The sequence below is a fragment of the Melozone crissalis genome, unplaced genomic scaffold (genome assembly GCF_028551555.1).
Source record: "Melozone crissalis strain CALT ecotype California unplaced genomic scaffold, PUWL_Pcris_2 ptg000012l_1, whole genome shotgun sequence".
Classification (NCBI taxonomy): Eukaryota; Metazoa; Chordata; class Aves; order Passeriformes; family Passerellidae; genus Melozone; species Melozone crissalis.
In genome coordinates this window covers 7396733-7408303 of record NW_026535790.1, presented here as the reverse complement: position 1 = coordinate 7408303, position 11571 = coordinate 7396733, and the positions used below count along the sequence as shown (strand labels likewise).

The following is an 11571-nucleotide window of genomic DNA, read 5'->3' as shown; positions in this document are numbered from 1 at the left end:
GTTTTTTAACAATGCTAGACCTTTCTAAGCAATGTCTCAGAAAGATAAGGATATATTTAGAAGATGGATGTTTCAATTTCTGGCTGCCTAAAAGTGACATAACAGCATTATAAATTTAAATAGGATGATGCTTTAATGGGTCTCCTAGAGGAAAAAAAAAGGTGTTTATTAGTAGAAATGTACTAAACTATCTGCATTTGACAAAGTGCTAATGGAGAAAATTACTTCTAGAGAAACAAATGAAAATGTCAATTAAAAAAAAGTAATGGCTCCCTAAGTTGTGGGTTGTGGTTTTGCTTTTGGAGTTTTTTATTTTTAAATTTTTTTCCTGAAGAGAAGTGCTGGGTGTGTTTTCTGGATTGCTTGAAAAGCTTCTGAATTGTCTGTGTTGCCCGAGTTCTGTGAGTGTTGGGGGTTTTTGGGGACACCCCTTCACCCCTTCTGTATCTGCTGCTGCACAGTTGTATTTTATTTAGGCTAGAAGCTAGTTAAATAGGTTGGTCTAATGCTTCCTCTCTATTATATGTTTTGTTTTATTTAGGGATTATTTTCCAAAGAAGTGTCCACAAGCACAGTGCCTGCACCCTAAACCACCTGGCTTTGCACTTCCATATGTGCCAGAAATGTGGTGTCTCATGTCAGCAGAGACATTCCTGGTAAATGCAGAATATTAATGAAGTGGAAATTCCCTCTTTACAATTTTCTGATGCCAATCAGCTTTTCTCCCTGGTGACTGGGACTCCTGAGGTGCCAGGTAATGTCAGGGTTTGCTTGGCAGGCACACTGGGAGCTGCTGGGGGTGTGAAGGTTGCCCTTGCTCTAAAGGACATTGCTGTGTTCAGCTGGAGTCTGCACAGAAAGGCTCAGGGAGGGCATGAACAGAAGCAGCTTTTTCCCAGCATCAAGCAGTGACAGGATGAGTGAGGCTGCAGTGACACAGCCATTGTGCCATGACACACATGGGGAGCTGGGCCCCATGAAGCAGGGAAATGTTTAGGTTTTCCTGCTGCTGTTTGATTTGCTTGTGTTAGATGTGTCTTCAGTTATTTGTCTCACAGCAGAATAAAACCAGCTGACGGTAATGTCTGGGAACGCCAGACACTGGGAACCAAGAACCTGAGCTGAGCTAAGAAAGGAATCATCAGGCAGTGACCATGGCATAGGCTGTCTGCAAATAGGGGTGCCAGGGGAGACTTTACTTCTGCCAGTGTAAAATGTGATTTTTAACGAGACATCAGGTGTTTCATTTCTGTCTCTAATCTCCAGGAGCTGAATACTCCAGCTCTATAAAAATATTACCTCTGTTAAAACCTGCAAGATGAGATGCTGGACCCAAATGCACTAAAGGCAAGCAGTAGGCAAACAGAGTGTACTCATGTCTTAATGACTTTTTGGAAAGGTTCAGAAATAGTGTGTTCTTAAATTTGCTTACATTGAAGCTGGAAAACCAGTATTTCTCTCAAAACCTTTGTTTTCAGTCATTTGCCTCATGTTCACAAGTCTCCCCTCAGACTGTACTTAATTACAGTAGTATTTGGTTACCTTCACAGGTTCCTCTGCTGTTCTAATATGAATTTTCCTCATTTAATAAGAGACATCCAAGTTTATCTCATCCTTTTAGCAGCCTAAGAGAAACCAAAATGAACTGGGTCACTTGATGGTTTTTAATCTCTGTCCAGCCTCAAGCCCACAGCAAAGGGAGGAGTCCCTTGCTCTCTTGTTTCCTCAGTACTTTGAACTGTTAGTGACATCTTGCTTTAAAGGCAAGTGACAGAGAGTTACAATTACCAGCCCTGCTGGAAGTACCAAAATAATGTCCTCAACATCAAAAGATGTTGTTTTCAATTATAATGAGGGTCTCCATGGGTGAATTGTTTCATCATTTAACATATTTTATTTTTCTTGACATAAACAAGATGAGGCATAGTGACAGCAAGAACCTCTGCCATTTCAAATTAGCTAAAGCATCAGTATTAATTCTTAACCAGCTAATTACACTAAGAAAAGTGAGGAAACACAATTTGTCATTTATGCTGGTAAAAAACCACATTTTCAGCTTATTTTTGTAACTTTTTACTACATACAGAAATGTCCAGCACAAACTATGGTCAAATATTCTTCCCATGATTGTATTATATAGCTACAAAATGTTCTCTCATTTTTCACATTCTACTGAAAATGAGACTGTGAAAACATTCAGCTAAGCAAAAGCAGCTGGAGAATAAAAGCAAAATCACCTCCTTTCTCTCTGAATCCAACATTACCTCTGCTCAAGCTGCTGCCATGGGGCTGCAGTCCCCAGGTGGGCCTGTCCTGGTGCAGGTAAAGCCACTTGCTGCAAGGCAGAGGTGATTTTACAGTCTCAGCAGTTCCATAAATCAGGCTTGAGGGAGACTCCTTGATAAACTGTTGTAACTAAAATGTAATTAAACTGACTCTTCAGCACAGCATTTCCTACCTTTCACCGTGTTTAAATACCTGTAATACCCTCTAGGGAACAGTGTTGTATGTGAGTACATAAATAAAACAGGACAGAATGCATTAATGGTGCTCTCTGGGTTCCTCCCTCTTCAGGTGCCAAAGCTGCACCAGCTCCAGTTCCAGATAACCCATGGCACGGATTGTAATGTGTTCAACTAAATACTTAAAAACCCCAACAGCTATGACTTAATTACATGAAGAATTTATTTGCAAAAATTAGATACACTTGCTAAAAAAAGAGGTGGATTGCAGCGTGTAAACTATTTTATAAATTTGTTTTTAAAGACTTATTGCAGAAGAAAATATACTTTTTAGGATTTTCAATATTCTGTATTGTAGTATTCTGTATTGCCTTACAGTAAGGCACTCTACATTGCATTTGGAAATCAAAGTTTGTCTAGGAATCAACAAAGTGACTTCTGATTACAGTATTCTGTACAGAATATTTTCCCCATGCAATTATTGCAACTTCCATAGCTAGAGCCAGGATATGTGCTAATTGAATGGCAGTGAAATGTCAAAATGGAAGTAGTTGTTTCACCCTTAGTTTCTGTCAGTGACATTTATATCAGCCTCATTTACAGACTTTTCATTATATAAAACTATATAATGGAAACTATAAAACTATATAACATTATATAAAACTTTATAACAGATATAACAGAAACCCAAGCTGTGACTGCAAACCAGAATGTGTTTGGTCTCCTATTGCTCCTGGCTCTGAAGAGCTAAGAAAATAAAGCGTGGGAAATGGGAGAAAATATGACACCAAGGTAAGAGGATATGATACAAAAATTGCTAAAATTCAGCAGTAGCCTGCTAATTTCACATTTTTTGAGATTTTTTTCTGTAAAATGTGCCCCATTTACATTGTCCAGAAGGTAACAGAAATGACTAAATTTATTGGTTTTGAAATACCCTCTCAAGTTAAAGGGTTATACAGACACCAGTTTCTCTGTAATAGGAAATTATTACCTAGGAGCAAAGTGAAATTCTCAGAACTGTACTTTTCAATCACACATTACCATATTAGCTCTGCTCTTCTCCCATATTCCTCATAGGTCTCATTTTCAAAAAGAAAAACATGTCAACAGCTTCCTTGTTATTTAGGACAACAACAAACTGAGACCTGTTCTGGGACACTGCAGTCAGAAATCTGAGTTCTGCTTGGGGAAACTTTAGGAAACTGTTTACATTTATCTAACAGAAAAATCTCTTTTGACACAGCCTACTTTTGCTTAGCAAGCATATCCAGCAGCTCCTTCTCAATGCCATGGCTGCCCAGGTCAGTTAAGCTGTAGTATCTGTGCACCACCTTCTCCTCTGTCACAACCACCACCCGAAGGCCATGTGTATCCTTTCCCAGCTGACATCCTATAGCTGATGACACCACCATTTCCAGGCCTTTGTAGGACCCTCCAGCATTCCTGTGGTAATGCCCAGAAAATACAGCTCTAATGCCTGGTAAAGAAAAAAAGAAAAAAAAACCAAAAGACAGAGTTTATATTTAGTTAGCACATTACAGGTGTCAGATTTACCTTCCTTCTTTAATGGCTCATTAAGCATAAAGTTAAAACTAAAACATTTACCCAAACTTGCATTTTCAACAAATAATTAGTAAACAGCACATTAAGCAGCAAACAGTATTCTAATAGTAATAAATAATTAATCAAACTTTGTGCTCCACCAGCTGTGTTTAGGGCGACTGGACTGTGAGTTCTTTATGCCCATTGCAAGGTGTGTTTGCTGTCTCCCCACTCCTTTGCCTAGAAAGAAGGGACAGTCCAGAAGCAGCTGATTAAAATGAGATCCCTGCCCAGAGAATGACTGAAACACTGGCTGAAAGGCAAAGAGAGCAGAGCTGTATTTGTCAATTAGCATGAAGAAAATGTCCCAAGGAGAGCTTAAACCTCTACACCCAAGGCCAGTGACCTTAAAAAAACTAAAGAAGCAAGACAAACAAGAAACACACATGAGAAGGTAAGTTGTAGTCATTTCACAAGACATTGAGGGTATCACAGATGGAACCAGAGCCAGGTGCATCAAAGAAATCTAATAAAGCAGAAGTTTTAAGAAGAGGCAGAGAAAGAGGAGCAGCCAGGAAAGGAAAGGTTGACACCTGCAAGAGTCAGGCTTGGAATGACATGAATTAACATTTATCATGTATGGGGACAAACAAGGCAGGTGACTCTGATCCCTCTCTATTTTTAATGACTTAAGGCTGTTCTGTTTCCTTTTTAAAAAAAAAAACACCAAACAAACAGATCACTTACATTTTAGACTTCATTGGAGTAAAAAATATGGAGTTTTTACAGAAACTTTGAAACAATTTGAAATTAAATGAATTATGTGATCCTCACCTCCAAACCAGCAATTTCTACTTTTTGTTTCTGCTGTCTTGCAAACATAAACAAAGAAATGGGTAGAAGATGTACTTGTTTCTCTGAATGGCCTTTTTGATTGTCTTTACAAATCAGATTCATGCTGCAAAATAGATTATCTTCTCCTCCCTATATCTGATAAATTTTAACAAAATGCTTTTATTACTACAAAATGATGACACCTTGAGTCTGAGTAAAAAAAACAAACATCATCTTGTTGCTAAGTACTTCTCTTTCCTGTCAAAGAAAGGAAATCCCCTCACAAGAGTTGAGAATGCAGCTTCCTCCCTGGGAGAGAACATTCTGCCCTGGACAAAGCTTTTCATTCTCAGTTTATCCCACCTTCCTTTGCCATTTAGCCGTTCCAAGCTCTGCCCATAGCTGAGCAGCACACTGAACAGCATTCAGAGTTTGGTAAAAAAAAAACTCATCAGTTTTCCTGCTAATTTAAGGTATTGTATGTTTTATTTTAAATGGAAATGTGGAGTTAGCATAAATAGCTAGTTTTACAAACAGGATTTGGGATTATGTTTTGGCATGCTTGGTCCTTAGACCCTTGGTCCAGACTCTTACAGCTTCCTGAAGCTGCACCTAATGCTACTTTATACTGTTGTGAAACAGAAAAATTACTGGATCAGATGACTAAAAATACTGGAAATTTTGTTGGCGGGTCAGAGAGGAGAATTTGTGAGACATTACAACCTTAAATGGCATTTAAAAAATAAAAAGCTAGCAGCAACTGATTTTGCCTTCAGACAGCAGAAATGCTGGAAAATAGCAGAGGCAATTTAAATCCAGAGAGCTGTAATGAGGAACATGCTACAACTTCACATGGAAATCCTTATTTCTCTAGCCAGAAAAAACCTTCTACATTTTCTCCTGCAGTAGATTTAGACCTCTTTCACAGAGATAAAGTGAAAAAGGAAGTAGGTGAACCCATCTTAAGACAGCTGGCTAACATCAATCCTTTGCTTTTGTAGGAGTGAGTGATCTGAAGACTGATGTAAAATATATAAACTTGGCTCAAAATATAGTTAAAAATTAAGCAGCTTGGAAAGCAAAATATAAATTATTCTGCTGTGTGTCTGGTAAGAGCTACATGGGGTTTCATATTTCAAATCCAAGCCCTTCTCAAACAGCAAATGAGTCAATATGGAAAAGAGAGAATGAAGCCACCTTGTCACTGAGCAGTAGTACCAGGCCTTGTCAGCTCCAGCCTGTCTGCTCCCCTGTTTCAGTGTCTCAGGGCAGATTATCCTGCAGTGGAACCACTCTGGCTGCTGCATGAGGTGACAAACACTGCAGGACAACTCTGGGAGCTTGCTGGGACCCAGCTGCAGAAACCCAGCAAAACTGGTGAAGTGTTTTACATCTTGGGAGAAACCCAGCTGAGTCCCTCAAAAGGCAGTGGTGGAGTACAAAAGTCAGTGATGCTGCTACTGTAACAAGGTAACAAGGCCTCTTCAGTATTTTCCACTTTTTCTCTGGGTAAGCAGAACTACTTCAGTCTATGGAAAAAATTAAGAACAAGTAAGAATCATAAACTCTCGGTGAGGTGCAAACCCATGTGACACTTTTAGTAACAGAAATAGGTACTTGGGAAGGGAATTAAGTTCTCTCTTTTTACTGGAAGAATCTGTGTCCTAAAGTAGCATCTTCCCAACATCCAGAGAATTTGACATTTTGATTTAAAAGAGGAAAAGAAGCCAAAGCTTTATGTCATCATTTGGTAACCAAACCCTAAGTGTAAGTAGAAGGACAGAGGATACAAAAGTTATAAAGGAACTGTAGTTATGTTAAAGAAAACAAACGTTCCACTTGCCTCATAATTCAAGGAATGATTTTGAGAAACCCATCCTAGACAGAGACACACATCAGTAAAACACTTTGCCCAGACTTCAGTTTTCAGACACCCTTTAGTGCTAGTGCTACTATGAACTCATTATTGCTGGGTTCCAGGATGTTACACCTTGAACAAGGACACAAACAGGCACTGCTGGGTGTTGGTGGAGGCTCACTGATGGGGTTTTTCTGCAGGAGCACTTTCAGCAGTGCTGCACCCACTCTGTGAGCTAGCACAAGGAGGAAAGCTGAACCAGTCACTGCAATAACACCAGGATGACAAGCAGGCAATTTACTTTGCTCTTGCTTTTGATCTTTAACATAAAACGAATCTTAGAGATGTTTGCACTCAAATTTAATTTATTAATTTCAGATGTTTTTCTGAAGTAATAATGCCAAGTTGCTAGCAACAGACACCCCCACCCCTTCCCCCTCAACTCTGTGAGGAAAGAACAGTGTCCTGGCAGACCTTGTTTTTATAGCCCACTTCATCCCAGGTCAGTAAAATGCATCCAGTTATACACTGAAACATCCAGTCCCTTCCCACTACAACAGAAGGAAAAAAGGCGGAGCAGTGATTTGTGTTTTATCACTGGGTTCTTAAACAGCAGCTGATATAAAAGCTGTATGAAATACTAAAGAACTCCTGTGTAAATAAATGTCCAAAGAACAGCACCTTCACAAGCATTCATTATTTCATTTTTTATGAAATACACAGTTATTTGAATTTAAATGTGACTGGAGGTTTCACAGTATCCATTTACTAAAAAAAGCTGGATCCATTATTGCAAGACACTATTCATACCTAATGGATTATTCATTAAAGAAAAAATGGATTTAAATCAGAATAAAGTAAAAATCTGTGCAGACAGTTACACTAAAAAAAAAGCAAAACAATCCACACATCCTGCATCTGTGATCATCATCATCATCATCTGATGTCAGACTGCTTAACATGACACAGATTACAGAGTATCTGCTAAGGAAAAAAGGTCTGAACTGCCAAATCAATTTTTTGATCAGGACAGGACTGGAAGCCAGAGATACAGAGCAGGCTTCACCCAGTGCTGGGTACCAGGTCTTGTTCTCTCTGTGCTAAAACTTTACTTGAGTCAAGAAAACATCTAAACCCACTGAGCTTCATGCCTGCTACCAAACATGACTTTTAACAATCAGTCAAAATGTGAAAAAAGTCAATGTCTTTGTAAAAAAGGTTAAGATACAGGAATTGCTTCTGATTTTAGTAAACCAAAGCTGTTCTCCTGCCACTCAATTTACCATCATTTTCTGATCAAGCACAAACTTTCCTTTTTATTTCTGATCTGAAAAAGCTAATTCTAAAAGACAAAAACGTTTTCCTTTTCCAAAGATCTGATGATAACTGTTTTTCCCTTCAGAATAATGCATACCTACTAAAGAATGAAATACCTATTTTGGTTCAAGTTCTTTGAGCCCAGAGCAACCTACTTAGCAAAAATTATTCATGATGTAACAACAAACCCAAACAAGGATTGTTAAAGAGTCTTGTGATGAGAGGTAATACTTAAATATGTTGATAAGCCTTTCACTTTTAATCAGCTCAGCCATGAATAAAGCACATAAACACTTTGGTTTTATGCTAATTCAGAGCCTGCATTATGGCCCTTGGGGCTGAGGCAAGGCAAGAGGGGAGTGCTGGGGAGGGGAGTTACCAGCTCATGCAGTTCAGCATCCTGCCTTTGATGCTACCTGTTTCATAGGCAGAATCTTTACAGCACAACTCTGTTTTAATAAAATTTCAAACTAAGTTAATGTTTTAATTTGGCTACCTTTTTCCAAGTCAAAACCACATTAGGAACACTTGACTCATGGTTTCTACTGCAGATACTTTTCAAAAGGAAATTCAAAAGTGCCTCTGAAGACTTTCCTCCCCTCTCTCATTTTCTGTGTCTGCTTTCTAAAGCCAGCTCTCCAAATAAGTAACAGAGGTTCACCAAGTTCTTGCTGATTTGCATCTTCCTCACTTTATCAGCTTTGGGAAGTTGGACAATTTTTACCATTTCCTATTTTCGCTTTCTCTGGGGATTCTCTCTTGAGGCTCTGTTACCCACAGCAGCACAATGTATTAAAAGGATTACCCTGTCCTTTTCTTACAGAGAGGGTGTAACAGCTGCTGTCCCACTGCCTCACTGCCTAACAGGGAAAGGTGTCTGAGGTCTGCTCTGGATGTGCACAGAAAAGGATCAGGAGATCCAAGGGATCCAAGCAGGCTCAGAAGCAGCTGCCTGTGTACAACCATCACATCCTCACAGGCTGCAGCAGCTCTGATTTTATAGAGATTATTCTCTGTAACTGTGACCATCTTACAGCTCTTCTGAGTTCCCAAGCAACCTAAAGCAGAGAAATGTTCTGAAAGAAACCAAGTCCTAACTGGAACAATCAGCACCTTTTTCAGCCCTGGAGATACTGAAGAAAATGAGAAGAAAACTTTAGCTATCCCAGTGTTGTCAGCACACTGTTGATTTTATTCCTGACAAGAACCAGGTGAGAAAATACTTCATTACACAAAAAGAAACTACAACTGAGTATTGTGCAGGAGGCAGTTTATCTGTTAGCAGGAGAAACTGAGATTATTTTACAGAATTTTGAAAGTGCAGCATACTCCTTCCACAAATTATCATTTATCACTCAGAAAAACCCTTCTGTGGCACCAGGGAACGGGGTCAGCACGATTTTGATGCAATTGCACTGTAAGAGAACAAAGGCATTTAGCTGTGTCTCGTTCCCCTGGGTGAGAACATCCCTGTTGGAGCTCATTGTGCAGCTGCAGTCCTGTAATTCCCAGACTCCCAAGTTCCCTGAACTTGGGACTCTACTGCTGTCTTCTGTAGCTTAGAAAAATGTAAGGACATGGAAGACTGGGCATGTTTTCAACTCCATCTGGGCAGGAAGAAAGGGGACTCTGGCCTTTCTTCTCTGTGTGGCCCAACAAACAGCCATAACTTTTCTATTCAGTGTTTTGACCAGCCTTTCTATTTCAGGAATAGTTAAATCATGTTAGTGTCTCATTTTAAACAAGAAATGCCAGCCAAATCATCTCTTTGCTTTATTAAACAAACAGGTGTATTCTGTAACCATGCAACAGTAAGATTTTGTGAAACAGGTAACACCTCTTAACTTTGTGAAAAATTTACTATTTTCTAGTTTAATTCAAGAAATACAGGCTGAGCCCAGTCTGTAGGAAAGCTGAGTTGCAGAGACAGGGTGGAAAACAATGCATTCAGGTTTACCTTGAAAACCCCAAAGAAACATACCTGGGAAAGTTTTCCTCACATAATCAGATAATATTGGGTTGCAATTCAGACTTGAGCTAGTTTAAATTCCAGGGGTGTCTGACTCCAATTTCTGTAATTACACTCACTTCTATGGCTTGATTCCAAACCCCCTGAATTCAGAAGAAGCTGTTTTCCAGCTCTAGTTCAAATGTACAAACCCCATTTTTGAGGCAACTTTGCTGTGTCCAAAATGTGAGTGACCTCACCTCAGCTGGAAATCAAACTGCTCAACCCAGCACTATGGACAGAGTAAAAATATAGGAAAAAATTACCAACATAAAAATAAACCAAAGAAAAGCAAGCAGATTTTCCAAATTAGGAGGAGAATGCCTGGAATAATCAGCATAGGCAATCAGTAGCATGCTTTATTTAGACTGAGCCTTCAATTAAATAAATGCTTTTCTCAGCAAAAGCAAATGAGACTGTAAAAGAAGGAGAAGGCTAAATTAGTGCAATATGAATGACATAATAAATATGTAATGGGTACAGTACAGACCTTGCCTCTCTTCCCATGCTCTCTGTAGAGAAATTGGGGAAAAAAAGTGGTTCTGACTGAACTATGAAATTTATCACATGGTTCAGATTGTCACCTTTTAAGTGCTGATTAATGAACTATTTTTTACAGTAACTGCAGACATGAATCAATGTTCACTGCATTTCATGTGCTGGTTGATGGCCCTCCACCCAGACTGCAGGTGAAGTTCACAGCAAACAAAAGGCAGCATTTCTTCAGAGAGCTGTGAAACATGAAATTCCCACCTGCAGATCATTGTGAAAGCTGGCAGTTTTCACAAATCAACTGAACAAATCTAGAGAGGAATCACTAAATTGCATTATGTTGGTAACATTAATATGATACAGCAAGTCCTCGAAAGAAAAAATCTTGGGGGTGGGAAGAGGCCCGGAAAAAAATACCATTATGCACTTTTCTATCATGTGCCCTTCACAAGAGTTTGGGGAGTGGGAGCAGCAGGAGACTGGGCTATTGAGACCGTCACTCTTCTCCCATTACTCTGCTTTTCAGTTAGCTGTTCAAGTTTAATAATAAAATTAGATTTTAAATAGAGTTATGTTTATCCAAAAATCCCTGGGTCACCACACAAATCTGTTTCTCAGTCAAGGACTGAAGAAAGAGAACAGACTAGAAAAAGCTGATCCTGGATACATTTGTCCCCAAAAGTGCAGGAGCTAGGGAGGAGCACCAGTAGAGCCAAAGCAGAAGCAAAAAGGTGGAGAGGCAGTTCTGTAAAGACATTAAATTGTATTGGAGGATCTGAATGCTATCAGCACTCTGGTATCCTGTCACAGTTTTCAAAGAGAGGAGAACCAAGTAAGTATCCAGGCACAGGGAGATGCTACTCTGAGATGTGTGCACACCCCCACACAGGTTACAGTACATAGGTATTTTGTAAAAGGCAGTGTTTCTGGCAAATACAACCATTTAAGTCATATGGATAAATTGATCTGAACATTTTCCCTGGAGTTTCAGGCACAAACTGGCTTTTCTTCCTCCCTTTCACTTGCAGAGTACAGCTGCTGTCTGAAGTGCTGAA

General features: G+C 39.4%; 1 protein-coding gene across 2 annotated transcripts in view; it reads right to left on the bottom strand.

The window, feature by feature from the left end:
* Positions 1-1867: 1867 nt before the first annotated feature.
* CPPED1 (calcineurin like phosphoesterase domain containing 1) overlaps positions 1868-11571 on the bottom strand; it is a 56151-nt gene continuing 46447 nt past the window's right edge. For both annotated transcript variants that reach the window (XM_054270635.1, XM_054270634.1), the window contains one exon: positions 1868-3942. In XM_054270635.1, the coding sequence (XP_054126610.1) occupies positions 3710-3942 (233 nt within the window). In that variant the 3' untranslated portion in view covers positions 1868-3709. The remainder of the gene's footprint in view (positions 3943-11571) is intronic.